A 26,856-nucleotide genomic window follows, 5' to 3' on the forward strand; every position below is an offset into this window, starting at 1 on the left:
ACAGCCTGGGCTTGTTGCATCCAGGAGGCTCACAAAGTCTCCAGCTGCCTGCAGCCCCTCACCTGTGAGGTGCAGTGGCAAGGCGGAGGCCTGTCTGCAGTGGGCTGGGGGAGAGGGCAGGAAGGACGCTGCTATCTTGCTGCTCACTGGCTCCCATTCAGGGAGCTGGGAGTGTGTAGGGCAGCTCCCACCACTGCAGTGGGGCTGGCGGTGCTATGGGGCAGAGCGGCCCGGAGGTACCCTTGCTCTGGGAGGCCCTGTAGACTCTTCTCCTGGATGTGACCAGCCTGCAGCCTCCGTGGCAGAGCTGTTGATTCACAGCTGCTCCCACCCGCACCCTTTGGCCAGGTGTGGCGTGGAAGAGGAGGGGGGCAATGTTACCTGGGATTGCCCAACGTAGGGTCTAAAGTGTGCTGACCCCGGTGATGCTGGAAGCTCCTGCCGCTGTCTTAGCCCAGCCCCAGGAGACGCACTGCCTGCCTGTGGGATCAAGTCATGTTGGCCCTGGCCCTCGTCCTGCTGCTGCTGGCTCCGCCGGGAGCTGGTGCTTTCCTCGAGGCCCTGGCTGCCAAGAACATCTCCCAGAAGGAGGCCGAGTTTGACAAAAGCTACACGGACTTTGTGAACAGCGAGCTACTGAACATCTACACCTTCAACCACACCGTGATGAGGAACAGGGTGAGTGAGTGTCCCCCGAGTCAGGCCCAGCGCCAGCCCAGGGGACACAGTCCCTCTGCCAGAGCCATCGGCATGTGAACTGCTCCACCCACCTTTGGGCCACGCCCAGAACAACTGATGGGGTGCTGAGGGGATAATCCTTGCCTAGCACACAACGGGGGGCCGGCCTCGTGCTCTGCTGGAGGGTGCTATGAAGTGCCTCTGAACAGTCCTTCGGCCTGACTCTCCACTGCCCTGCCCCAGCGCCAAGCACATGCAGGATGCTCTGTATGGATCAGGTTCTGTTTAGCCCTGCCTGCGGCGTGCACAGGGAGCAGGGCAGTGGAGAATCTGGCCCCCTGAGCCCTCGACAGCAGGTGGAAAATCCCAAACTTCTCCCCCGGTTGTGCTGTTAGTTCTCTGTTCCCACGGGGCTTGGGACAGCGAAGCAAGGCTGCTTACTTCCTGGCCCAGTTTCACTTCCTTCTTCCCTCCCTAGCTGACATGATGAGTTTAAACAACTCGGTAGTGTCCCCATCGCTTCCAGCTGAGATCACAGTGGCTTTGACCAGTGCTTGCTGTTGGCCTTGCATCTATCTTGTGGCTGTGATGTGTCTGGCATGTGTATTCATTTTGCCCTAGTAGGGTGTGTGTGTGTCTTGTGGGCATCTCTGTGTTCTACTGTGCAAGCCACAAATCAGCTTTAAAAGGAAGTTGCTTCGGCTGACTCTCTTTACTTTTTCTTTCCACAAACTCGGCTGAGCTGTTTGTTTAGAAGGGTGGGAGGCGACTGCCGCTTTTGGGTCTGTTGTTAAGCCAGGTTCCAGACTGAAGATTCACTTTTAACTCCATCCCTGAGCGTTGAGTCAGGCTGTGACTGGGAAGGCTGCTCTGGCCTGGCACGCCTGTGGCTGTGGGAGTTGGAAGGGCACTGCCGGTTCGCAGCTGATAAGTCCCTGTTTCTGATGCAAAGGGAAGGGATGCAAAGGCTGTTTTCCCATTCCAGGGCCACATAGCCCAGGAAATACATACTCGGCTTCCCCAGCTGAAGAGTGGGCATTTTGCCCTGACTGGGAAGGTTTGCACCCAGATGTCTCAGAGTTTGGCATGGCTGGATCTGGGGGTTCAGTTCAGGGCTGTCTCTAGTACCAGGCTGGATCTGCAGGAGAGACATCCTGTGGGAGAGTAATCCCTTCCCAGGGTGCATGGAGTGAGCTGCTCCCCCGCCAATCCTCCTCCCCCACCCCCCACATCTCTGCTTTGGCATGTCCTGTTCTCTGAGCTGCTCATCCCCGCCCTGCACTTTGAAGCTTCCCTCCCTCACTGCCCAAGCCTCTGTCCTAACTGCCCCCAGAGCTGAGTCCTAGCTCTGTGCTCCTGCGTCTGTAACAGCCTCTCCCCACAGTCAACATCTGCCAAGCACACCCTTCCCAAACCCCCGCCTGGCCTGTGAGGTCTCTGGACACCAGCATTCAAGCCCTACTCCCCAATCCCATCCCAGCACGTGCAGTTGGACTGGCTGACTTGCAGCGTCTTGACCATTTCTCTCTGCTGGGGAGAGTACGTGCAGGAGCTCTTCGCGGGCGTGGGCCAAGCTGAACTTCCCCTTCAGTCAGCAGGGTCCGGCGGTCACGAGTTCCATTCCCCATTGCATGCAGTGTCTGCCTGTAAACTGTTCGATGTGTGAGCAGGGCTAAGGCGGGATAGTTCTCTGCCCCAGGCTGGTCACGCAGCTCCCACGTCTCGAGAGTCACAGGGAACAAAGGGCCGAGTGTGAGCCCGCGCTGTCCTTGCGAGAGGGCTCTGTGCTCAGAGCTGTTGTGCCCTTTGCACCAGTGGCCACCACTTCCACTGAGGTGGAGCTGAAAGAAATTTAACAGTCTGGGGCTCAATCCACAGTCCTCCAGGTGAGCCCAGGGACCTAGGGGAGGGCTTTGGTCTCTTTGGCCAAGGCCAGCATGTCCCTTCTCCTCTCCTCCCCAGACAGAGGGCGTCCGGGTGACGGTGAACGTGCTGTCTGAGCAGAAGGAGATGCCGCTTCTCTTCGTGGTGAGGCAGAAGGAGGCGGTGGTGTCGTTTCAGGTGCCGCTGATCCTCAGGGGCCTGTAAGTTCCATCCTTGTCAGAGACGACCTCCGAGGTGGGGCTAAAGACCCATGCCCCGCCTAGTTCTGGGGTCCCCCTGCCTCCAAAGGCATGGGAACTAGGCCAGCTCTCTGACCGTGGCATGAAAATGGCCTTAAAACCCGAATGTGTGGACTCATCTGCCCCAGAACGTCCTGCTCCCTCAACTGGCTGGGTGCAGAGCGGCTCTGGGAAAGCTGCAAGTTCAGCCTCTGAGCCTTCTCCATAGTACCTGGTCCAGCTACCGAGCGCCGACGAGAGGGGAGAGCTGCCCCTCGCCCTGGAACCCAGAGCAGCACCCTTAGCTCGGCCTGGGCCCCGGGGGGCTCTTTGGGAAGGGAGATACTGCATAGCTGACCCCCCATGGCACCCTCCGTGCCGCTAGGAGAGCCTGCCTAGCTCAGGTGGGGACAGCGACCCAGCCAGCCGAGGGAACGACCCCCAGGAGGGCCCCAGGCGGAGGGTCCTGGAGCCAAGCCTGACACACCTGAGCAGCGCCCCATGCCGTAGGCGCTGGGCGGCCCCGGAAAGGCTGTGGGTGCTCTCCATGCTGGTGGGGACCGGTTCAGCGCCGCATGCTGCCGCTGCCAGGCCAGAGGGGGGGTGCAGCGCAGCCTTTGCTGCCAGGCCCCCCTCTCATCCGGCCCGGGGGTCTCTGCCTTTGCCAGGTTCCAGAGGAAGTACCTGTACCAGAATGTGAGCCGCACGCTGTGCCAGCCCCAGACCAAGAGCGAGTCGGAGACACAGTTCTTCTATGTGGATGTGTCCACGCTGTCTGTGAGGAACGCCTCCTACCAGCTGCGGGTCACCCGCGTAGAGAACTTCGTGCTGAGGTGAGGGATGGAGATAGGAACCCCCCCCAGATACACACGCTGCCCTACACCTTGTGCCTCCTTCCCCCCGCCCCCCAGCTCCCGCCCATGAGCCTGCTGTGCGGGATGGCTGGGGAGCTCGCGTTCCCGGAGATCCATGCAGGCCAGCCAGGTCCCGGGCTGGGGCAGGCATCGCCTTGCCGGGCTCCCTGTCAAGCATTCAGGGAGGGTTGGAGACTCATCGAGCGGCTGCTCATGGCTCTACGAGCTGGGGATTTGCGGCTCCAGCCAGTGGCTGGCTCCAGCCGGGTGGGGTTTTCTTTGCCCCAGTGGGCTGGGGCAATGGGGGGCCCGTTTGCTCACACTTTATGAACCACGGTGCTGTTCTAACGCTCTCTCTGCACAGGACGAGCGAGCAGTTCAGCTTTAATGCCACAGCAGCCCAGCCGCAGGTAATGCCTCTCTCTGCTTGGGGGGCTGCTATGGGGGGGGGGGCAGTGTCACCATGGTGATAACGTGCCCTCTTCCCTCCCCTCCTCCCCCCCGGTAGTATTTTAAGTATGTGTTCCCGGAGGGTGTGGACTCGGTGATTGTGAAGGTGACCTCGCGCATGGCCTTCCCCTGCTCCGTCGTCTCCATCCAGGACATCCTGGTACGTGGGGCCTGGGGCTGGGTTCCTCTTTCCTGTGCTCCCCTCGCCCAGCGTCCCCCAGGGTGACCTCTGGGCAGGTCCAGACTCCATGTGGCTGAGTCTTTGCTTCCCCCTCTCCTCCCTGTAGTGCCCCGTCTACGACCTGGACAACAACGTGGCTTTCATCGGGATGTACCAGACCATGACCAAGAAGGCAGCCATCACGGTGCAGGTAGGGAGCCCTGCAAGCTCAGCCCCACCAAAGAGCTGCAGGTGCTGGGCCTCGCTGTGCTCTCTGCTGTGGCCCTCGCGACAGTTCGCGCCGGCTGGAGATGCTCCTGCCGGCGCGTGCTGAGCCAGGGGGCACTCGGCCTGGCAGCCTCGTTCCTCGCGTGCCAGACGGCGCTAGCCGGACAGCTCCCTGCAGGCAAGCTGTGGCCTCTGGGCTCCTCCCCGTGTCTCCAGTGCTGCCTCCACGCTAATAGCACCATGTGCGTCAGCCGCGCAGACCAGCAGCTTCCTCCGCAACCAGCTCTGGCGTCTCTCTGGGTCGCTCGCGACGTGCCCGTCTCACCAGACTCTCATTGGGGGATCCTGGGCATCCAGGCCTCTCCGCTCCACCGGGGCCGGGTAGGGAGAGCTGCCCACTCACCACTCCCACTGACTCTCCTCTCTCGTTCCCGGCGGCCATGCCAGAAGAAGGATTTCCCCAGCAACAGCTTCTACGTCGTGGTGGTGGTGAAAACGGAAGATGAGGCCTGTGGAGGGTCCCTGCCTTACTACCCCCTCACCAAAGGTATGGGGGCGTGGAGGGGTCTGGGAAGGCACAGGGCTTAGCCACTCACCTGTCCCTCTCCTCCACCCGCCCCTACAGCCTTCTCCCCTCTGACATCTAGGCATGGGCTTTATCAGTCCCCTCCGCCCCAAGGCACTGGCGATGGGATCTAGACCGTGCAAGCGGCCCTGGGGACCGTAATGCCCAGGTGGAAGCTGGTTCCCAGCCTGACCTGGGTGTGGTGACCCCTTTCCCTGCCTCTGTCGCTGCCACTTCTCAGTAACAAGGCGCTGTGGGTGGAAAGGGTCCAACAGCCCCTGCTGGGCATACCCCCCTCTGGGCCGGGCGACACTGGGACTAGACCCAGGGTGTGGGCTTTTTACAGGGCCTGCTCCATCTGCTTTGAGAAGTTTTCCTGGAGACAGGAGGCAGCAGACCTAGGCTGGGCTAATCGCCAGCCTTCTGTTCCTTCCAGATGAACCGGTAGATCAAGGCAGTCGGCAGAAGGCGCTGGATGTGATGGTGTCACCTGCTATTACCTGTGAGCTGCTTCCACGGGCAGGGCTGGCAGGTTACTCTGCGGAAGCTAGGTCTGCAGCTGGGGGCGTTTCCTGCTGAACGCCGGTCACAATGCCCGTGTTCATGGGGCACCGTCCCTGCAGGGCTGCCCCAGCGCCCCCAGGACAGCGCCCGGCATGGCTTGGGCACATGGGAATGGCTCTGACAAACGGCTCCACCCTGCTGGTGGTGCAGGCCCCGAGCACAGGTGCCTGGGACAGCACCTGGGCTCTGTGTTTGAAGTGGGCCTTTGCTGGGCCCAGGCACGGACAGACACACCTACTCCTGGGTCTCCCTCGCTGTCTGTGTGTTACATGCTGGGCATGATCCTGGAGCAGCCTGGCTCCAACACAGCAGCTAAAATGAGCAGAGGCCACCTCCCCCGGTACAGCCAGGGTCTGTGCCCCCACGTGGAGGGGCACATGGTGTGGGCTGTGTCATGGTAGGCATGGTGGGGGAGTTGTGGGGCCCGGGGAGGCTGTGTGCCCAGCTGATTCCCCATGCCCGCAAGGCTGTGCTGTCCAGCGAGCTGCTGTCTGGGTGGGGCACCGTGGGCAGCTGCTGTCCCATAATCCCCCTTCCCGCTCCCTCTCCCCACAGCGGAGGTCTACGTCAGCGCCATGCTCTTCTGCCTGGGGATCTTCCTCTCCTTCTACCTGCTGACGGTGCTCATCGCCTGCTGGGAGACTTGGAGGTGAGTTCCTGGGCCTCGCTTCCCGCTCTGCCCACCCCACGGTGCTCCGGGACCGGACTGCCGGCTTGGCTCAGCTCACCCACCTCCTCCCCGGCTTCCCTCTCACTCACCCACCACAGCCAGGGTTGGCTCCGCAAAACTAGAGCAGGTTTCACCTCCCCTTCCCAGCCTGTGCAGCCTCGGGGCCTGGCTCGGTGACTTATAGCTGCCGGTGCAGGGTAGCTATTGTCCATCAGGCTGGGAATTGAGAGCCAGGGCCTTGACGGCAGAAAAAGCAGCCAGGGATGAGACATCCCCCTCCCCTCCACCCCAGGGTAGGAGGCCTGTTTCCCTGTACAGCAAGGGCTGGGCATCCCCACCAACTCCAGTGTCCGTCCCAGAGACGCCCACCCCACCCTCACCCGACACTGGGAACATTGGAACATGGCGCGGCCGTGTCTCCAAAGGGCCACGGGGAAGGTCACCATTACTGGAGACGCACGCAGCCTTCCTCGCCCCCCAGCCTGCATGTGCCTCTGACATAGCTGTGTCTGCTGCGGTTCTCGGGCAGGGCTGGGTGAGCCCTTCATTTGGCTCCTGCACTCTGTGTGAGCAGCTCCCAGGAGACACGGTGGCAGATGGTGGTGCGCTCCAGCCAGGGACCACGCCGGGGCTGGATTTCCCTGGGCAAACCCTGACTAGGGTTAACACAGATTGGGAGGTGCCTGAGCTCTGCAGCCCTCGGCTGCCCGACGGGACCTGGGTCTGCGGCAGGAGGGAGCGCCTCCCGGCCCTTCTGTTTCAGGTTTTCCGTTGCGTTTTTGCAGACAACAGAAGAAGAGAAAAGGGCTCCTGGCTGCCATGGACACGCCCACCACGGACACTGGTATGGAACCCCCAGGGCCCGTAGGGGGCACTGACATGGGGCGAGACTCTGGGAGCTGGCCCCCTCATGTAGAGCCCGGGGGGCAGCGAAGATAATGTGCTGGAGGAGGGGAGCTGACTGTGTGGGCACAGTTCCCTTGGGGGGCGGAGTATGTACCAGAGCTGGCTGGGGATTTGTTCTTTATTTGTCTCCCTGTGAAATAACGTTTTCATGGACACACTGCTGCTGGGTTCTCTTCACAGAACAAACGTTCTGGGGTTTGGTGTTTGGCAAACAATGGATGGTGGAAATAGAACATTTCCCTTGAATGGAAACCCGCTCTCCATTGCCCCTGGCCAGCTCTGCCGCTCACCAACTGAACCCCTGGTTCCCTGGTCGCTGCCCTTCCACACAGCCTGGACTCCCCTGCGGGGAAAGGAGGGGCCGGGAGAGCTGGCTCCAGACCTGGGCTCGGGCTTTGCTCAACGGCCTGGTTCAGCCCCCGTGCCCTTTCTCTGTGCACAGATCTCCCTGCGTTGTGGGGAGACAGGCGAATGGGTCCTCAGAGTGCCAAATCTAAGCTCCGCGTCATCTGTGATCGGAGCGACTCTGGTTGAGTGACTGCTGCTGTCAGTGACTGTCTGTCCCTCTGTCTCTCTCTCTCTCTCTGCCTGCACATCGCTCCTGGGGATCTTCCATTCCCAGCGTCTTTACTGGGTAAGCGTCAGCCTCCGTTATTTCACAGTCCGTGAACAGATCCCTTTGGTGCCCCTGACGCCCTGGTCCTGAGCCACCCTCCAGCTGGAAGTGGGCGGGGCAGGGTGCTGCACTGGGATCTTGCTCCGTAGGAAGCGCCAGCCACTAAAAAGAGGGACGCAGGGTGCTGTGCAAACGCCTCTCACCCAGCTCCATTGATGCCCCACAATCCTGACGCGTCCCCTTCCTCCCCCAGCTACCCCCGTCCTTGGTCTCTCCTGACCAGAAACCGTTTGCGGCCCCAAGTGCTCCGCTGCCCTGCAGCTGTCCGGGCACAGCCTGAGCCTGCCACCCTCGCCCCACTGAGACCCTGCCCTGGCCCCCGAGCACACGTGCCCCCTGCTCTCCTCAGCCCCCTGGGCTGCCGGGGGTGATGTGTGAAGACTGCTGCCTGCCTGACGCAGGGTGCTGTGGTGTCTTGCAGGGCATCCGCGCATCACCCCGGACTCCCTCCTGGGTCACCCTCCCTACCACGGCTACAGCTATGGCTCTTTGGGTAAGCACCAGCGAGGAGCACTGCACTCTCCTGCTCACATGGGGCTCTGGGACCAGTCGGAGATGGGAGTGGGCTCTGGGGGGCCAGGTCGCCAGTCCCTTGGCAATGGTTGGACCCAATTCCTGACCCTGTGACCAGAGTCTCGTTCCTCTCCTCTCCCCCAGACGGTGACAAGCCAGGGTCTCCCCGCCCCACAACCACGCACACACAGAGCTGCTGTGTGAGCTCCTGGCACCTTGCCCTCTGCTCTCCAGGAACCCGTTCCTGGCTGGGTGTCTGACCACTTCAACTCGCCTCCTTGTTCTAACTCTCCTTCCAGAGAACAGTTCCACCCTAAGCACTGAGGGCATCACCGAGAGCATGGGCTCCACGGACATCTCCTCTGGGTACACAGGTAAGCCGCAAGAAACTAGCAACGACTGGCCAGCGAGATGGACCCTGCAATCCGGAGCTGGGTTTTGCACTGCAGAGTCCGCATCAGAGCAATCCCAGAGCCTGGGAGCCATCCCTGCTGCAAATGCTCCATGCACCGAGACCCTGTCTGAGGCCTGCTGTCTGGACTCATCAAGCCTGGGGGTGTGCATCTGCCCCCGTACCTGGGGGCCTGAGTGTGAAAGGCTCTCTGGGGAGAGGACTTTGCCCCAGGAGCTGTGGCTGCCCCAGGCTCTCGTCCTCATTCAGACCTCCCCCCCACCCTCGCCAACTCTGCTCCACTTTGAAAGACCAATGTACTGGGCAGGCCTTTAACCGGGTTGTTGCTGTCTGGCCTGGGCAGCAGACAAGGACTGAAACTGCCTGGCTGGCTCCTTGGGACCCCGCTCGGCGCTCAGAAGGAGGCTCTGTCCCCATCAGCCCTCCCAGTAATTCTCGCTTTCCTTTCAAGGGCTGGACCACTTCAAGCGACGTGTCCCCTCCAGTCAGATGAGGCACCTGTGCATTACTATGGGTAGATGTGGATGTTAAGCAGAAAAGGCACTAGGAGAACTTGAATCAATCCAATGTATTGGGGTGCCCTCGGCTTCACATTACCTGGGGACAGACCCTGCATTCGACTCGCAGCTTCACTCCCTTCTCTCGTCCCTTGATCCAGGGACAGCCACTGAACAGTCCCTCCAGCCCCGAGCGGTCCCATAACGCTCCCATCTTCCAATGCGTGGTCACGCTGGGAGCAGCCATCTGCCTGGGCCCCACAACTCTGCCTGCTTGTCAGCCTCTGAGCAGGAGAGCGAGAATGGAGTGGCAGGGGTCAGGACTGAGGGGCACTGGCGATGCTGTGTGTGGGGTAGCGGGGGGCCCAGGGCTGGGGTAACAGGGGGGCTGCAGGTCAGGACTGAGGGGCACTGGCGATGCTGTGTGTGGGGTAGCGGGGGGCCCAGGGCTGGGGTGACAGGGGGGCTGCAGGTCAGGACTGAGGGGCACTGGCGATGCTGTGTGTAAGAGACATGCTGGCTGGTTCTCCCTAGTGCAGTGTCTCCCCCTACCCTTTCCCAACAGGCCCGGGCTCCCAGCTGGACTGTGAGGTTTGCAGAGCAGGGCATGGGAGGGGCAAACCCAGGACCAGCACAGGACATCAGTTGGGAGCCCTGGCTTGTCCTGCTGTATTTTCAGAGGCGGGGGGTGGAAAGGTCATGGGGAAGCTCTGTCATCCTCCTCTCCTGGTCCCTCGTGGGGGCGGGGTGGGATGCACAAGCTCAGCAAACGGTAGAAGATCTCCGCCAGTTGTGGTACAGGAGGGGAGGAGGTGAGGTGCCCGGACCAGACGGAGGCAAATCAGTCCCGTTTCAGCTGACTCAGAGTGCGGGGAGTGGTTGCCGATCTCTATACCCGTGTGACCCGAGAACGCCGCCCTAGCCCTGGCTCTGTGGGCCCCGTTCAGGGTCCTGGAAAGGGAGGGATGATCTCTGGACTGTTCACTGGCTGACCTCCCCCAACCCCGCAAAGAAACCCATCTGCCTGGGTCTGAGATGGTAACGTGAAGACCTGGATGACCCCTGCCCAGACTTGCCATGGCTGGGGGCTGCACTTTCTGAGGGACTGGGGGCGCTGGGGTTCTTTGTGGATTTAGAGGGAGCGGCCGTGGGCCTTGTTGCAGTGGGGCAGAGGCAGGATCGCCTGCAGAACGGCCCAGTTCATGCTGTGTGGGCAGCACCTTGCCCCCGCCTGCCAAGGCCGTGATGGCCAGGCCTGGAGCCCCAGGCTACACACCGAAAGAAGGAGCTGCCTTCCCAGAGCGGCCACAGCTCCCTGACCTCATGCAGGGCTTGGTGTCCCTGCCCTCTGTCGGCTCCACAGGGGGTGAGCTTCCCTGGCCTGTGTCACGCCAGGGGGCAGACGGGAGGGGCACAATGGCCCCATCTGCCCTTGGCCTCTCTCATCAGGCCCCCGAGGCTGGCAGCCTTTGGCCAGCAGCAGGGCACTCAGCTGCTAGCAGAGCGAGCCAGGGAGTGGCAGACATGCAGCAGCCTTATGTGGCTGTCAGGTGACTCACAGGCCAGACCAAAACAGAGCAACAACCGAACAGCCCCAGGAGCACAGTGTCTGTGCCGGCGAGCTGTGCACGACTGCCTGCCCTCCCCAGACCCACACGCAGCATTGGCCAGGGTGACGACTGTGTGCTGAGAGGTGCATTAGGCAAGGGGCAGGCTTGTCTTACTCTAGTCTCTGCCCCCGACACCCTGGCCCTACGTGGCACTGGGCAGCATCCGACAAGTGCCAGCAGGGCTCTGTGCCAAAGGGGCCATGCTCTGCCAGCGCGTGATGTCTCCATGAGTTACTTAATGTTACAGCAGGATTCGGCAGAGCTTCCTAGCCAGGCCTGACCCACGCCCTGTGACTAAGGTTGCTCAGCAGCGGGTGTCGGCCCTGCATGCCACCCCAAAACCAGCTCGGTGGCCTTGCCATGGCTGGGAGAGAAGGCTAGTTAGCAGCCCTGGAGGAGATGGGCGGCTGAGTTCTCAGCAGGCTGAGTTGGACGAGTTCACTGCCCCTGGCTAACTCAGTCTAGTCAGAGCCACCTCCTGCTTGCTGCGGGTGACGCCCACCCCCCAGCACGAGTCCTGCTCCAGGTCCTCTGGGCACTGATGCCCCAGTGAGCCCCTCCCTGGAGTGCGAGCCCTGTGTGACAGGGTGACTCGGTGTGTGAGCCTTGTGGAGCTGCCTGCCCTGACTCTGTTCTGGAGGGAGCTGCCTTACTCCTCCCAGTCCCTTTCTAATGGTGCATTTGGGGCTGTGTCTCTCTCGTGAGCCCCGAAAGACACAGTCTGTCCCCTCAGAAAGAGCACCGGGGGCATCACAAATTGCACAAGTCTTTGTATCATCAACATCCAGATCAGCCTAATCAGAATGGAACGACCCCGGGGGTGTAATTACCCCGGCAGGCCGTAGGTAGCTCAGTCCATGGGGATCTCTGTCCCAGGGCCTGGCGGGTTGAACCTGGGTGCTGAAGAGCTGGGAATGTCTGCTGGATGCCATGGAGCCTCCTGCAGCGGTGGGGGCGGGGGTCTCTGTTGTGGGGTCTGTGCTGCCCCCACTCTGCCCTGTCGATCCCTTTGCACTGAGCTACGGACAGTGAACAGGGGGATGATCTCAGGGTGTGATTGAATGGCTCCGATTGACTCTGTGATACGAATGATTGGTTTGATCTCTTCGCCAGGGGTGTGGGGAAGGAGTGGGCTAGGCCTTGCCCAGGGTGTGTGGGCCTCAGCCCGGACTGATGCTGATGCTCCCCTGTGCCCTTGCAGAGCGCACCCTGGAGAACGTGGCCAGCCGGCCCCGCCTGGACTCCCTCAGCTCCGTGGAGGAGGACGACTACGACACGCTGGCGGACATAGATTCCGACAAGAATGTCATCCGGACCAAGGTCCGTGTCACCTTCCCAGCCCGGGCATCGCTCTGATGGGGGGGGGGGCGTGATATGCAGGCCCCTGTGTCACTTGCTGTCACGAGTGTGGGGGAGTCCAGGCCCTGCACCCCTCTTCCTGGGATCCACTGAGACTCTCAGCCAGCCAGTAAAACAGAAGGTTTATTGGACAACAGGAACACAGTCCACAACAGAGCTTGTGGATACAACCAGGACCCCTCAATCACGTCCTTCTGGGGGAGCAGGGAGCTTAGACCCCAGCCCTGGGGTTCCCTGTGTTCCTCCACCCAGCCCCAAACTGAAACTAAACCCACCCAGCCGGTTCCCTGCTGCAGCCTCTGTTCACATTCCTGGGCAGAGGTGTTACCTCCCCCTCCCCCTCCTGGCTCAGGTGACTGGCTCTCAGGTCTCCCACCCCCAGGGCACATTCCCAGGTCAACACTCCCCCCCTCCCTGCTGAGTCACATCGTCACACTTGCCCAGCCCGGGCATTGCTCTGATGGGGGGGGCGTGATATGCAGCCCCCTGTGTCACTTGCCCAGCCCGGGCATCGCTCTGATGGTCGGGGGGGGAGCTTGATATGCAGGCCCCTGTCACCTGCCCAGCCCGGGCATCGCTCTGATGGGGGGGGGGGGCGTGATATGCAGCCCCCTGTGTCACCTGCCCAGCCCGGACATCGCTCTGATGGGGGGGGGCGTGATATGCAGCCCCCTGTGTCACTTGCCCAGCCCGGGCATTGCTCTGATGGGGGGGGGGCGTGATATGCAGCCCCCTGTGTCACCTGCCTGTCCTGGGCATTGCTCTGATGGGGGGGGGGGCGTGATATGCAGCCCCCTGTGTCATCTGCCCAGCCCGGGCATCGCTTCGGCAATGGAAACACACTGCACAGCCACTATGGCTGCCGTGTGTCAGGCTTCAGCCATGCCCCGTGGGGAGATGCTGGAGCAGGGTAATGTGGGGCGGAGAGTGATGGAGCAGCGGGGAGGCCTGTGTACCCAGGCACTGCCCCAGGACCATGTGGCAATGGGCTCATTAACCCTGTGCTGGCTGGTCTGGTACGTGCCCATCACTCAGCGCCAGCCTCCTTCCGGTGCTGTGACTGAGCCCGTATGCGCCCCGGGAATGCTACTGTCTCCCGGCTGCCGGCTAGCTAGTGCTCTGGGCCGGGGTAGCTCTGCACCTGCAGGCAGAGCAGCCTGGGCTGGTTCCCGGGGTGCGCTCTCACCCCAAGCGCTAGGGCCCTCGCCCCTGTATGCTGCATGCCCCGCCTGGCCTGTGACAGGATCCTGCCTCTGCTTCCAGCAATACCTGTACGTGGCAGACCTGGCCCGGAAGGACAAGCGTGTCCTGCGGAAGAAATACCAGATCTACTTCTGGTGAGTGGGGGCAGGCCTGGGGAGGGAGGGGAGGCCAGGGGCTGCGGGGGACGAGGGCCTGGAGGGCGGGGGAATGTGCTGCGGGACTCTTCTGGTTGCCCTTGAGCTAAGGAGGTGTCTGGAGCCCTGCCCTGCTGCAGAGCAGTGGACAGATCAGCGTCCTGCCCCCCCAAGGCGTTGGCCTCACACGCGCCATCCGACCCAGTGGGTGCTGCAGAGTCCGTGGAAGAGCCTGGCCTCCCAGCAGGGAGATGGGTGAACATGTGAGCCACTGGGAGTTGTGGGGAGAGCCCCGGGGAGGAGGCAGAGCTGGAGTCCCCGGCCAGCGCCCGCCTGGCTCAACACCGTGCTCTCTTGCAGGAATATTGCCACCATCGCTGTGTTCTACGCCCTCCCTGTCATACAGCTGGTCATCACCTACCAGACGGTAAGAACGGTCCCTGCCTGCATCCCCCTCCGGCCCCAGTATCCCAGCTCACTCCCTGGGGTCTGCTGGCTGTCCTGCTCCACGTTCTGCTGCATTCGGGGAGTTCCCAGGGTCGGTCTCTGGGCTTCAAAGCAGTCACGTGGCTAACATTGGAGATGGGCTGGGGGGCAGTTCCCTCCTGGGGCAAAGAAACCAGCCGAGTCTTCTCGCAGGTGCTCCCCCAGCAGAACGACCCCTTCACTCCCCTCTCAAGCGGGGCACAGTCACCCATGCTTAGCAGGGCGAGATGCATACTGAGATCAGCCCTGCCCAGCCCTCTGCAGTGAAGTGCCACGTTGTCTCCCTCTGCGCTTAGCAGCCTCTCAAAGGGGAAGGCTTTGCCAAATGCCCTCTGTAAATGGGCACATCCCTGCCCTGACTGTAACCAGTCCCAGGGGTGGAAGCTAGAAGAAGACATGAACCCTGAGTCACCCCTCGCTGTCTGCCCAACCTGGGCCATGAGACTGTGCTGGCATCGGGGTCCTGCACTCGCCCAGTGTGGCTGGGTCCCCTAAATCCTCTGCCCTGCCCCCCCCTCCTCAGTGAGTGCACGTTTCTATTGGGGACACCTCCCTCAGGCCCCCGAGTCCTGGCTGTGAGCCATGCCAGGCCCCTTCCAGCTGGTGTCCCCTGCCCTTCCTCTTCAGGGTCTCGCTTTGCTTCCCTGCTGCAGGTGGTGAACGTGACAGGGAATCAGGACATTTGCTACTATAACTTCCTGTGTGCCCACCCGCTGGGGAACCTCAGGTAGGAGCTGGCGTGGGGCTCCTAGTGACGCTCCCTGGCCTTTCCGCATGGGCTGACGGGGGGGGGAGAGCTGGGCCCCCCAGTAGCACCCAGGAGGGGAGCCCATGTGAACTGTGCTGCCCCCTTCCCGTGGGATGTGAGCAGGGCTGCAGGGCGGGGAGGGGACAGAGGATGCTGCTGCCTGGGGCGGGGGCAGTGCCCTGGGAGGGCCGAGCTGCGTGGGTCCAGTGGCGGTGACCCGGACTGACCTGCTTCCCGCCAGCGCTTTCAACAACATCCTCAGCAACCTGGGCTACGTGCTGCTGGGCCTGCTCTTCCTGCTCATCACCCTGCACAGAGAGATCAGCTGCAACCGGGCGCTGGTGCGCAACGACATGCAGGCCCTGGTGAGCGCCACCCCTCGTGCCTGCCCTGCTCCTTGGAGCCCAGGCTCCGCCGCCCCCGTGGGGCAGGGCGTCCCTGAGAGGCGGGGTGGGGGACCTGCCCGTGCCTGAAGCCTGGGCGATCGCCATCCCCTGTGATGCTAGCTGGGATGGGCAGGACTGCGCCCTTGGGTGGGGGTGGGCAGGGCCTGGGTGCTGCATGGGGAGTTCCTCTGGGGGGTGTCCAGGGGAGGCTGCCACCTGGTGCCCCCTGCCTGAGCTGGGAGTGGGTCTCGCTCAGGCCAGGTGCCTTTTGGCCAAATCTGTCTGTCTGAGACAGGCGTGTCCATCCTCCCTCTCCCCCCCCCCCCCCAGGAGTGTGGCATCCCCAAGCACTTCGGCCTGTTCTACGCCATGGGCACGGCGCTCATGATGGAGGGGCTGCTCAGCGCCTGCTACCACGTCTGTCCCAACTACACCAACTTCCAGTTCGGTGAGTGCTGAGGCCGGGCCTGCTCGGGGCTCCCTGGCCCTGCAATGACACCCACCCTTGACAGCTGCCACCCTCTGCCCGGCTCCAGCACGGAGCTGGAGTGTGGGTGACTGCCAGGGGAAGTTATTGGGCCAAGCATCCTGGGCTCTCCTCTCCGCCCAGTGCAGCCCGTTCGCTGGCTGCTCCAGCCCCCTGAGCTCACCCCCTTCCCAGCCTCAGACTCCCTCTCTCCTGTCCCTACCCAGCTGCCATGAGGCTGTGGTGCTGGCAGAGAACGGGCACAGGTGGAGCTCTGGGGGGGTTTGTGCTGCAGCATCAGACAGCCCCCAACATCCCCCAGTGAGCTCAGGGAGCCGCTGTGCTCCCAGCAGAGGGGTGTGCAGCACCGCTCTGGCCCCACGGCTCGGCACTCCAGCTGTGTGCTCTGGGCCATGTCCCAGATGTGCAGGTTCCTCCCTCCATTCCTTTCTGAGCTGTCCCTGCCCTCCTCTCCCTCCCACGGCAGCCGGGACCCAGGCTCCTGCGGCTGTGCAATGCTGAGGGACTGCCCTCGCTGCCAGCCTGCTCCTCACCGGCCCCTCACTCAGCCAGGCTGTTGTCCCTCTTTGCAGACACTTCCTTCATGTACATGATCGCGGGGCTCTGCATGCTGAAGCTGTATCAGAAACGGCACCCGGACATCAATGCCAGCGCGTACAGTGCCTACGCCTGCCTGGCCATCGTCATCTTCTTCTCCGTCGTCGGCGTGGTAAGTGCCAGCCCCGGAGCTGCGTCCAGAGGGAGGAGCCACTGGCTCAGAGCTCGCCAGCTTGCCGGTGCCCCCTGTGCAGACGGGCTCAGTCCAGGTGGGCGTGTTACTGGCCATCTGCAGAGGGACTAAGGACTAAGCTCTCTGAGAGCCTGTGAGTCGTTGTTGGCCAGCAAACCCCGCACCTGGAGAGGGCAGCAGTTGCCCCAGTAAAATTCAGGCTGCCTTGCCCCAGGCCGGACTCAGGCATGAATCCTGGCTCTGTGGCTCTCTCAGCAACCGGGTGCTGATGGCTCCTTCTGTAACCGCAGCTCTGACGCCTGCGTCGCGGGCCCCTGGGGACCAGCTCCAGCCCTGCCTCCCACCCGCTCACCCCGTCTTCTCCCCACAGGTCTTTGGCAAAGGCAACATGATGTTCTGGATTTTCTTCTCCATCATCCACATCATCGCCACACTGCTGCTGAGCACGCAGCTCTACTACATGGGCCGCTGGAAACTCGGTGAGGCCCCGCCCCGGGACAGGGATGGGGGGCAGAGCCAGACTCCCAATGGGCACCGCAGGCAGGCCAGGCCAGCCCAGCCCAGCAAGTCCTTGTCTCTGCATTGTGGCCTGCGTGGTCCCATGGTGCTAGAATGCCTGCACCCAGGTGACTGCCCAGCCCTCCTCCCTGCTTAGTATACCCCACGTCCAGGGCTCTCTGCGCACCGGCAGAGCAAGTCTGGCTCCTGCCCACCTTGGGCATTGTCAGAGCTGCCGGCTCAACTCTCACAGGAGATGTCTGCACTTCCTCGGAGGTCTGTGGGGCCGAGCGTTGCCGGCCCTGCTCTGATGAGCCCGCAGCGCTGGTGACTAGAGGGGACTTGGTCTGAAAGCCAAGCCAGCTTGGCGGTGGGACTCGCTGCAGGGCCCACCCTCCCGGGCTGCGTGATGGGCTGGGGGAGCCCCCAGCTGCAGCTCCGCACCTCCCTGCTCTGTGCGGTCAGCCTCTGCTCACATTGGCCTCCCTCCTGCAGGACTGCTGCTCTGGGAGCACAGGGTTCAGGCTCTTCCCTTCCGGATGGAGCTGGCTGCAATCTATGCCCTGCTGGGCTAGGAGGGGCCGGGGAAGGGCCTGCTGCCCCCTCCCCAGGCTCTAGCTCTGTCTCTCTCTGCAGACTCCGGGATACTGCGCAGAATTGTGTACGTGCTGTACACAGATTGCATCCGCCAGTGCAGTGGGCCCATGTACGTGGTGAGTGAGTGGCTCACTTCAGCCCCTGACTCTCGGGAAAAGCCTGTGAGTGGCTAACGCTGCGCGATGAGGACTAGCTGCAACAGCACGAGCCTGGCCCGGTGCCCTGGGGCCAGCCCAGAGCTCTCTGTGCTAGACGGTGGATTTTTCAGCAAGGCCTCATGCTGCGGGCCCTGGGGCTGTGCTCAGGACGCATCTGGCCACCTTACCACGCCAGCAGGGGGGCAGGATGTTTTGATGGACCACAAGCCCAAATCTGCCAGTGCAACCCTGCAGCCCCTGGGCATGACAGCCCTGGGCCCCTGCCCAGCCCCCTCTGAAGTGCATTCCCAGTTTACTCAGCTCTGGGCCTGGCTCTGCGATGGAGACAAACGGAGCTAAACCAAGAGTCTGCCCCAAAGGTGACAAGCCAGTGACCATGTTGCCCACCCCATGAAGCGCTGTCCCCTTGCAGGGGGCTCAGGGGCCTGCTTGAGCCTGGGCTATCTGAGCTGGAGGGCACCATGCTTTTGGAAGCCGAGGTCCTAGATTCAATCCCCACTGCGGACGACTCCCCCAGGGTCCTTTTCTTGAAGCCTCCCTCCCCCTCCTGACCCAGCATGGCCCCTCTCAGCCCCCCATCCTCAGAGTTAGCCCAGACCCACTGCCCTCCAAGTGGGATCCAGGGAAGCTGTTTCCTTGGCCGTGGTGGAATGTGACGCTGGGCCCAGCTGAGGTGATCTGAGCTCCGTGGCAGGACACAGAGCTCGCGCTGTGATCAGGGCTTCTCCACCTGCTCCCTGCGACCAGCCTCCTCCCAGCCAGAGAACGGCTGAGCCACCATGTCTCAGACACAGATGAACCGTGCCCTGGGGCAGAGAGTGGGTCTGGGAGATGGCAGCTCTAACGGCTCTGAGCCATGAAAACGGGGTCCCGTCGACTTGCCACCCCCCGGAACCGCTAGCCCAGCATATACTCCCTCCCCGACCCTCCTCGTCTGTGTTTGCAGGATCGAATGGTGCTGCTGGTCGTGGGCAACATCATCAACTGGTCACTGTAAGTGTGTGTGTGTGTGTGACAAGCCCCAGGTTGCCCAGAAGGAGAGTGCTCTGTATGAGGAAAGGGGGCATCAGGAGAGCTCCCCTCCCACCACTGCCAACGCACCTCAATCCGGGCCCTCCCCTGCTGCTATGCCAGCCCCGGCCCTGAACTGCTGGTCTCAGTTGTTCCAGGCTAGCCCTCTTCTGTGCTACTATGCAGCCGTGCCGGGAGCTAGGCTGAGAACGCACCGCTCGCATCAGCTGTGAACACCATGGGGTGAAGCAGGGTGTAGCGCCCTGGAGAGGGAATGCACTGCGGCTTGCTAGCAGCAGCCATGGAGGGCTGCCCCGGACAGCAGTCGGGCTAACGCCTTTCCCCTTTCAGCTCTGCTGCTGGGCAAGGCCCAGGATGCAGCAGGCGCCCCAGGTTAAGTTCCAGGAGACCCAGGTCATCTTGCTGGTGGCTGCAGGGTTCAGAAGTGGCCACAGAGAATTGCTGCTGAAGTGGGCATGGGGATGCCCCAGTCTCTGCTATGCTGCAGCTGGGGGCCCCCCTCTGCTGCCTTCCTAACCCACCTCTCCCTTCCCCAGAGCTGCCTATGGACTCATCGTCCGACCAAACGACTTCGCCTCCTACCTGCTGGCCATCGGCATCTGCAACCTGCTGCTCTACTTCGCTTTCTACATCATCATGAAGGTGCGGGGATGCCCCTGTTCCATCACTGTCTGCGGACAGGCTAGGGGCTCGGCTGGACAGACCCCCTGGCCTTGCGGAGGGGGGCCTGTACCCCGGGAGAGCTCTGGGGCAAAGAGGGAGTGACTGAGCCCTGGGGTTACCCTAGAGTCAGGCCCCAGCAGGGGAGCAGGACCCTTAAGTCCTTTCACCAACATCCCCAGAGACCTGGCACCTGCACCACTACCCGCAGCACCGCTGAGCCCTTCCAGACGCTATCTGTCCAGGTAGTGGGGAGAGAAGCCTCTGTCACTGGGCAACGTGTGGGCCTAGCCTCCAGAGAGCCCTTCCCAGGCCCCAGGTGTCCCAAGGCAGGTGCCTAGCCCTCTGCGTCTGTGGGGCATCCCTGTTCCCCTGCCCTCTGTGTGTCCTGGCTGTCGCCGTTCCCCTGCCCCCTGCGTGTCACCGTTCACCTGCTCTCTCTCCTCCCCAGCTCCGAAGCGGCGAGCGCATCAAGCTCATCCCCCTGCTCTGCATCATTTTCACTTCCGTGGTCTGGGGCTTCGCCCTCTTCTTCTTCTTCCAGGGTCTGAGCACCTGGCAGGTGAGAGATGGCTCATGTAAGCCAGGGCCTTGACTATGCAGGGTTGACGTGTCTGGTCCACACTCGGGGGGTCTCCTGCTTGGAGTATCACTGTACGGGGCAGGCAGTGGGGGCAGCGTTGTGCATGGCCCGAGCGCCCGGTCCAACCTACTTGCAGCTCTTCTAGGCTGCAGCACGCCCCTGGGCAGGAGCTGCGCAGGGAGGAGGCTGGCAGCATGCTTGGCTGGAGATAACACACTGGCTGTGACTGTCTCCTCTGCAGAAAACACCAGCCGAGTCCCGGCAGCACAACAGAGATTGCATCCTGCTCAGCTTCTTTGATGACCACGACATCTGGCACTTCCTCTCCTCCATCGCCATGTTCGGCTCCTTCCTGGTAGGTCCTGCCAGCCCCAGCACACATGGCAATGCCAGCTCACCCAGAGGGAAAGCCTCCCCCAACCCCGGTCCCCAGACAATCAGCGGCTGTCGCCACCCGCCCTCTGCCCTGAGGCTGCATTAGCCACAGGCTGCAGCCTTCCCAGCCTGGGATGGGAGCACATAGGAGGGTCCCCAGAAGCACTTGTCGCTCCCCAGAGATCCGTCAGCCTTGGCCGGCAGGGGCAGCCTCTTCCTCATGGCTACCAGGTCTGCCTTCGGGAGCACGCGGTCCCTGTCAGCCTGAGGCGAGAGCATGCGTCTTGCACGGCCCTCTGTCCCGTGCCCGTGTAGAGCCCCAGCGAGGCCAGGGCCGACTGGCAGGTGCCTCACTCTGTCCACCTAATGCTGCAGCATCCTCATGGCCCCCTCTGCCGGCTGCGACATAGGCTCCCGTCTGGGCCAGCCCCTGTGCTGAAAGCAGGGGGCTGAGTCAGGTCTAGAATGAATCATAAACTCCACCCCACCCCCATCAGCACCAGCTCCACTCATCCAAAAACACCAATGTGGGGTCGGAGAGGTTCCTAGCACCCTGCCCTCCTCCCGCTCCCCCATCCCCCCCAGCCCTCCTCATCTTCCTGCCCCCGTCCCACCCCAGCACCCTGTCCTTCTCCTCTTCCCTCCCCCCATCTCCGCTCAGCACCCTGCCACTGTCCCAGCACCCTGCCCTCCTCCTTTTTCCTCCCCACCGCCCCCCCCAGCACCCTGCCCTCCTCCTCTTTCATTCCCCATTACCCCCCAGCACCGTCCTCATCCCCCCCCAGCACCCTGCCACGGTCCCAGCACCCTGTCCTCCTCCCCCTACCCCCAATCAGGGGGTGTGGGGGGAACGCTGCCTACTAGAGGGGGAAGGTGTTTGTCCTCGAGCTGAGCCCCGGCCTAGCCACTGCCCTGTCCCCTTGCAGGTGTTGCTGATGCTGGATGATGACCTGGACTGCGTACAACGGGACAAAATCTATGTCTTCTAGGCCCTTTCCCGTAACACCACCTGGCCTGAGGTTTGTTAGTTGGGGCCTCCCAGAGGGGACTCCATCCGGCCCAGGTGCTGCCTGCAGCCCTGGTCTCCGGTGTAGTGGACACTCATGGTGGGGAGCTCAGGAGGACATGGCAAAGCATCCCAGGTTTGGGGGCTTCTCCGGAGGTGGGAGTCGTGTTCATGCTCCCCCGCCCGCCTCCTGCATGCCATGGTGTCGTCCAACCCTCAGACAGCGCCTTGCCAAACTGAGCACATCACCTCCTTGCTTGAGCTGCTCAAGGGGCTGCAGGGCAGGCCCGACGCATCCACCTGCCGCCACGTGGCTCACAGAGAGGGGTGGGGATGGTGTGAAGCCCGGTCAGACTCAGCAGAAGCCGTTGCCCTTTCCCTTGCTGGGGCGACTGGTCCTGCAGTGTCGTGGGGGTGGCTCCAGGTTCCCAGCCTGGCAAGTGGTGGGCTCTCACTGCACTGCCGTTCTCCCGTCTCTGTCCCCACCACAGTGCCATGCCAAGACGGACTGCCATGGACACCTCTGCCTAACATGCCTGGCTCCTCCTCAGCCAGCCAGCATCCAGGTTCCCCCTTCATGTTTATCCCATATAGCTCTGGGGCCAGTGGGGGGCAGGGAACCTCTCAGAACAAATGTCAGGCAAGTTAGAAAACGCTCCAGTACTGGCCAGGGCATGGGGGAGCAATGTGGCATCCCCTGCAAAGAGGATATTCAGCCCTCTCCCAGCCCAGGGACCGGCCTGCTCAGCTGTGCAGTTCAGTCGGTCCCCCCTCAGGCTGCTCCCGAGCTGGGCAGCTCCTCTCAGGCCTGGCTGTTTAGCGAGAGCGCTGGGCCTTGGCATAAGTGTCCCTGCCAAGGCTTAGATCAGGCCCTGCCTCTCTGCAGGCTCCCTGGCTCCCTCCTGTCACCCCCACCCATCGTCTGGTCCCGGGGCAGGAGCCACTGCTCCCGCCAGTCTGTATAGCCTCCCCGCCCGCTAGAGCAGGGGGCAGCCCAAGCCCTCGTGGCCCTACAGTAGGGTCTGAGGCATGGCAAAGGCGATGCTGAAGCATTGGGCTCTCGCTGTGGTTCCAGCACTGTTCTCGGTGTGGGCTGCTGCCCCCCACCCCCCACCTGACAAGCTGTGAGGTAGGCCCAGAAGGGAGTTCCCAGCCCTCGTGCCCTGGGGCTGTAGCTGCCATCCCTGCTGTCTTCACGGTTTCCTCCCCTCCGCCTGGGCTATAACCAATGTTACAGGCCACAGGCATGTCTGACCCACAGCCGGAAGAGGGGCTGTCCGGTCTCCAAGGCACGTGACTCTTGTAAAGGCGCTGCTGCTATCGTTCGTACACCTGTGGCCTTTCCCGTGGGGGAAGGGTGCCGTTCACACCCCTTGCCAACGTGACGCCGTCCCCGTGGGTGCAGCACATCCAACCCGTGCCCCAGGCGGAGGCTCCTCCGAGAAGCGGGAGAGCAGCCGGGGGCAGTTGCATTTCGGTTCTAGAAGCACATGGGCGCATGACTCTCTTCAGTGCCTAATTTTTATCATTTTATTTATTTTTTTTTTCGGGGGGGGAAGATGTATGTCCAGTCTAACTGTGTCTGGTTCCTCCCACTGCTAAGGACTTGTGTGCTCTTGGGGTCCCTCTGGCTAACATGTACTGAAGGTGGGGTGTCAAAACACACATCTGTGTTGAGGTTGTCATTAAGCAACTTTCTCTGGTAGCCTGCTGGCTGTTTACATTGCAAGTTTGAGCTTGTATTCTAATCTTAGAATTGTTTAGGTTTAGGCTCAGGCTCAAATTTGGACTCCACTCCAGGACTCTGTTCTCTTTGTTCTGGCCACATAACATATCAGTGATGGTTCTGTGGTGCAAGGCCCAGCGGTGCCTTGGTTACACAACGAAAGGCCAAGAATGGTGCTTTTTCAGTCATTGCAGGGAAAGACACCCTCTTCCTGCTCCAGAGGAAGGGTCATGTCGCTGGAATGTCCATAGTTTACTGGTTTCTTGAATGCATTGACAATATTTTCAAGGATATTTTGACTTTCCAGACACACTGTTACTAAACCAAGTTGCACCATGTTTTCTAAGACCGGTTTGGCCATCAAATGAAGAGAATTAAACAATAAAAAAGTTGATCTGCACTTTATCCATGAGTCTCCTGCCTCCTCACTCCAGGAAGGCAGGGCCCCAGGTACCCCCATTAGGGACTCAGCTGCAGGTCTAGTACTGTCAGACCTGCTGCTGACCCCTTCAATCTGCAATAGACCCAACTTCCATGGAGCAATTAGCACACAGTTACCCCCTGTGCTGACAGCAAGGCCCAGAGCGACCCAGGTCCAGCCCAGCCTCGTGACAGCGAGCCTTCTGCTAGGAGTGGCTGCAGGGTATTTGAGTGAAGGGGAAGTAGGGAGAGTTCTGCCCCTTGCTAGGGTTTGGGGGAGCCCTTTCTCCCTGCCCCACTGAAAGGAACAGGCCCTTGGGTGGGGGGCACCATAGTTCAGGGGAAGGGAAGCCCCTGTATCAGCTCTCCCCCAGAGACAAAGCCAAGCGTTCCCCTGGCTGTAGCAGCCTGTGCATGTGCTAACCCCCCCGTCTGTCCCCGCCCCAGGACATCAAGCAGTGACTGGCTGCAGTCCACGCCCATGGGCCTGGCTACACCAAAGTTGGAGATTTTAACCGCAGCAGTCTAGTTCCAGCCCCTGGTGTGGGCCCAGTTCTCGCAGGGGAGGGCTGCTGCCGGCTGGCATAGCAGTTTCTGTGGGGGGTACAGCACCCTGGGAGACGTTGTACCGGTAAAAATATCACCCCCACCTGCCATAGCAGCAGCAGTGCGGCCCCTGCAGGGGGAAACGCCCAACCCACGGGCACAAAGCCAGCCTGGCCCGGCAGGCTCAGAGCAAAGCCAATCCTGACCCAGAGGGCCTGTTTTGTTCCCTTTCATCTGGCCTTGATGGAGCCCAAAGCATGGGCACCTGCCAGGCCTCTCCTCGCCTGGCCCCCTCAGCGAGAATGCTTCTGACAACACCCTGCCTGGCAGCCCCCCTCACAGGCAGTGGGCCGTGGAACAGCGCTGGGAACTCCAGGGGGGGACGGCTGAATGTCCAACCCCCTTCCCTGAGCCTGTTCACTCCCAGGCCAGGAGGGCAAGAGCAGAGAAACAACTGGGGGAACTGATTTATTTCCTGAATGGGGCCAGTGACAGCTGTGCAAACTCTGCTGTGACCCCAGTGTGGCTCTGCCCCAGGGAGTGCCCTAGGGCCACCCCAGCTGCCAGCTGACAAACCGAGCCGGGGATGCTTCGGTCCCGAACAGCGAAGCACCACTAACCATTTCTTCAGGAAAGTTTAATGTTTTTCTCAAAAACCTGAGCCCGTTTCAGGTTTTCTCAGGTGTTTGTGATGGGGGAGGGTAAGGGGTTGAGCTTTTTTTCTGTTCGAGGCCCAGAGACCCACATTCGATCCCTGTGGCCACAGATCCTTCCAGGAGCCGCTTTCCAGATTCACTGGACAGTAGCAGACTCTCACAGCCCTACAAGCTGGGCGCAGTCACCTCACCCCCTGCAGGGAGCTCATTAGCAAGCCAAGGATCTGAGCACCTCCTGGTGCTAAGGGGGTTGGCTTGGGCCTTTGGGGTGCCATGGGCAGTGGGGGCCCAGCCCTATACACACTCTTCATTAACTGATTAGACAGGGCTAGGTTCAGCATGGCCCTGCTCCCTGGCCTCGCATCTGGGCCCAGAAGGGGCTCCTTGTCTGGTCACCGCTGCCCCATCAGCAGGCTCTGTTCCCACAGCTGCTTCCACTCTGTCTCCAAGCCCTGGCTCTCTCTGCAGGCTCTCAGCAAGGTCCCTGACCGTCCCCACGAGCACCCTCAGCTCCTCCGCTCCCTTCAGTCCGTGCTGCCCGCCCTTGAATAGTGTGATGCGGACATCCTGGCTCTCCAGATGTTCAGCCATCTGCATGGCCCTGCCCCATGGTATGAACTGGTCCTGCATGCCATGGAGCAGCCGGACAGGGCAGGTGAGGGGGATGGACGGGCGCCCCAGCAGACTGTGCTCCTCCATCTCCGCAAAGAACTCCCGCTTAATTAGCACAGACCCAGACCCAGCCATCTTGTAGTTAAAGACTCCTGTCTGCTCCATTTCGCCCTTCACCTAGCCCCCCACGGGCAGAAAATGCACAGGTCAGTCAGCACCAGCTTTGGGATCAGGGAGATGCTTTTGCCCCACAAGCTACACAAAACCTTGGGCTGTCAAGACACCCTACCCCCCTACTCCCACAAGCCAGAGCCGCAGGGCAAGCCCCTTTCTGGTTCCAGACCAGGGTGGGAGGGGAGAGACTCCAGACAGATCAGCAGCAGCCTGGATCTTTCTCCCCAGCTGGATGGGCAATTGCTTGATCCCCCCCATTCCTTGGGGCTCACTGGGAGCAGAGGTGCCAGAAATGTCCCCCCCTCCTTGCTGAAGGCCAGGAGCGATTTCTTGGGCTCAGTGAGGAATAGGTCTCTAGGGAGAGCACGATCGCTGGAAGGACTCACAGTCTGGGCCTGGTGTCTGTTTCCCCGCTCAGCAGGGACAGAGCTGAGACCAGGTGCATTCGCTTCCAAGCAGGGTTCGGGCAGTGCTCACATACTGGGGAGGTGACTCTAGGCATTTGTTCCCAGGGGTGGGTTAATGAATACAATCCCACCCCCTTTCCACCCAGCACACAGGGCCTTTCCTACGCTGAACGCATTGTGTGCTGGACCCTGGCTTACCTCCGGAGGGAGCTCTCTATACAGGGTTATGAAGGCATCAGCCCCGATTCCTGTGGCCACCAGCCCAGCCACCCTCCCTGGTCGCTCCAGGGCTGCTAAGAGTATGAGCCAGCCTCCCATGCTGGCCCCAACAAGGATCTAGAGAGATGGAGACAGGGAACGGTCATGGTCAAAGAGAGGCGCACCGCCCAGCAGGCGGCCTTTGCCTCATCCACGCTCCACTGACGTGGTGCTATGTCCACTCCGTCCCTCTGCCCAGGGCCTGCTCTCCTACAGCCCAGCCAAGCGCTATCGTGAATCTGCTGCACGGGGACACCAAGGGGTTTGAAGAGCCCTATCTGTTGGGCAAAGCTTCCCTGCTGCAAGAACCCCCTGGGACCTGCACCCCAGCAGGCAAAGCCCTTTGCACCGACCCAGAGGCAGAAGGGGCTGCTGGCTTTGCCTCCTACCTGTGGCCCGCTGGTGAGTTCATCCAGCACTGTTAGGACATTGTTTTTCCAGTGGCCGATCAAACAGTCCTCAAAACACCCGTCCGAGCTGCTGCAGCCCGTGTAGTCGAAGCTGAGAGGACAAAGGTGCAGAGCTGTTCAGGTGCGACAGTCCCCCACCTCCCTGTTGGGTGGGGATCCCTCTGCCCCCAGCAGCTCACAAGCTCTGCTCCCAGACCCTGCTTTTCCTGCCCCCAGCTGGCTTTGGTGGCTCTGGCGGCTGAGGGGATTCCAGATCTCTGTGCCATCAGGGCAGAGTCCAGACGATATTGCTTTTGCTGGGCCCACGTCTAGGGGCACTG

At 61.7% G+C, this 26,856-nt stretch overlaps 2 protein-coding genes across 7 annotated transcripts in view; one reads left to right on the top strand and one right to left on the bottom strand.

The window, feature by feature from the left end:
* Positions 1-23,458, top strand: SIDT2 (SID1 transmembrane family member 2). Of its 5 annotated transcripts, XM_073320528.1 has the most exons (29): positions 1-678; positions 2,641-2,762; positions 3,449-3,613; positions 3,999-4,044; positions 4,143-4,244; positions 4,372-4,455; positions 4,920-5,019; positions 5,474-5,539; positions 6,157-6,250; positions 7,057-7,115; positions 7,800-7,811; positions 8,275-8,346; positions 8,666-8,740; positions 9,230-9,292; positions 12,087-12,205; positions 13,508-13,581; positions 13,942-14,008; positions 14,721-14,794; positions 15,057-15,180; positions 15,532-15,649; positions 16,261-16,397; positions 16,789-16,897; positions 17,553-17,629; positions 18,618-18,664; positions 19,240-19,345; positions 19,815-19,925; positions 20,188-20,301; positions 21,248-21,340; positions 21,819-23,458. In XM_073320528.1, exons 1-28 carry the CDS (start codon positions 496-498, stop codon positions 21,308-21,310), a joined length of 2,583 nt encoding a protein of 860 aa, XP_073176629.1. In that variant the 5' UTR covers positions 1-495; the 3' UTR covers positions 21,311-21,340; positions 21,819-23,458. The 5 variants fall into 5 exon arrangements, 4 of the variants coding, with proteins under 4 accessions (XP_073176629.1, XP_073176628.1, XP_073176630.1 ...); XM_073320527.1 differs by having other exon boundaries at positions 21,248-23,458; XM_073320530.1 differs by having other exon boundaries at positions 592-678; positions 2,645-2,762; positions 21,248-23,458.
* The window catches only part of LOC140901544 (palmitoyl-protein thioesterase ABHD10, mitochondrial), a 5,339-nt gene continuing 1,317 nt past the window's right edge, over positions 22,835-26,856 (bottom strand). The window contains exons 3-5 of one of the 2 annotated variants that reach the window (XM_073320531.1): positions 26,516-26,627; positions 26,067-26,204; positions 22,835-25,464 (exon numbers count right to left, since the gene is read on the bottom strand). In XM_073320531.1, the coding sequence (XP_073176632.1) occupies positions 24,994-25,464; positions 26,067-26,204; positions 26,516-26,627 (721 nt within the window). In that variant the 3' untranslated portion in view covers positions 22,835-24,993. The remainder of the gene's footprint in view (positions 25,465-26,066; positions 26,205-26,515; positions 26,628-26,856) is intronic. The other variant, XM_073320532.1, reaches the window with a different exon arrangement.

This window comes from Lepidochelys kempii, chromosome 22 (assembly GCF_965140285.1).
Source record: "Lepidochelys kempii isolate rLepKem1 chromosome 22, rLepKem1.hap1, whole genome shotgun sequence".
NCBI classification, from domain to species: Eukaryota; Metazoa; Chordata; order Testudines; family Cheloniidae; genus Lepidochelys; species Lepidochelys kempii.

Coding starts and splice junctions, on each gene's coding strand:
- SIDT2 (XM_073320527.1), top strand. CDS start 496: ATGTTGGCCCTGGCCCTCGTCCTGCTGCTGCTGGCTCCGCCGGGAGCT. Junction 3,614..3,998: donor GTAGAGAACTTCGTGCTGAG/GTGAGGGATGGA, acceptor CTCTCTGCACAG/GACGAGCGAGCAGTTCAGCT. Junction 15,650..16,260: donor CTACACCAACTTCCAGTTCG/GTGAGTGCTGAG, acceptor CCCTCTTTGCAG/ACACTTCCTTCATGTACATG.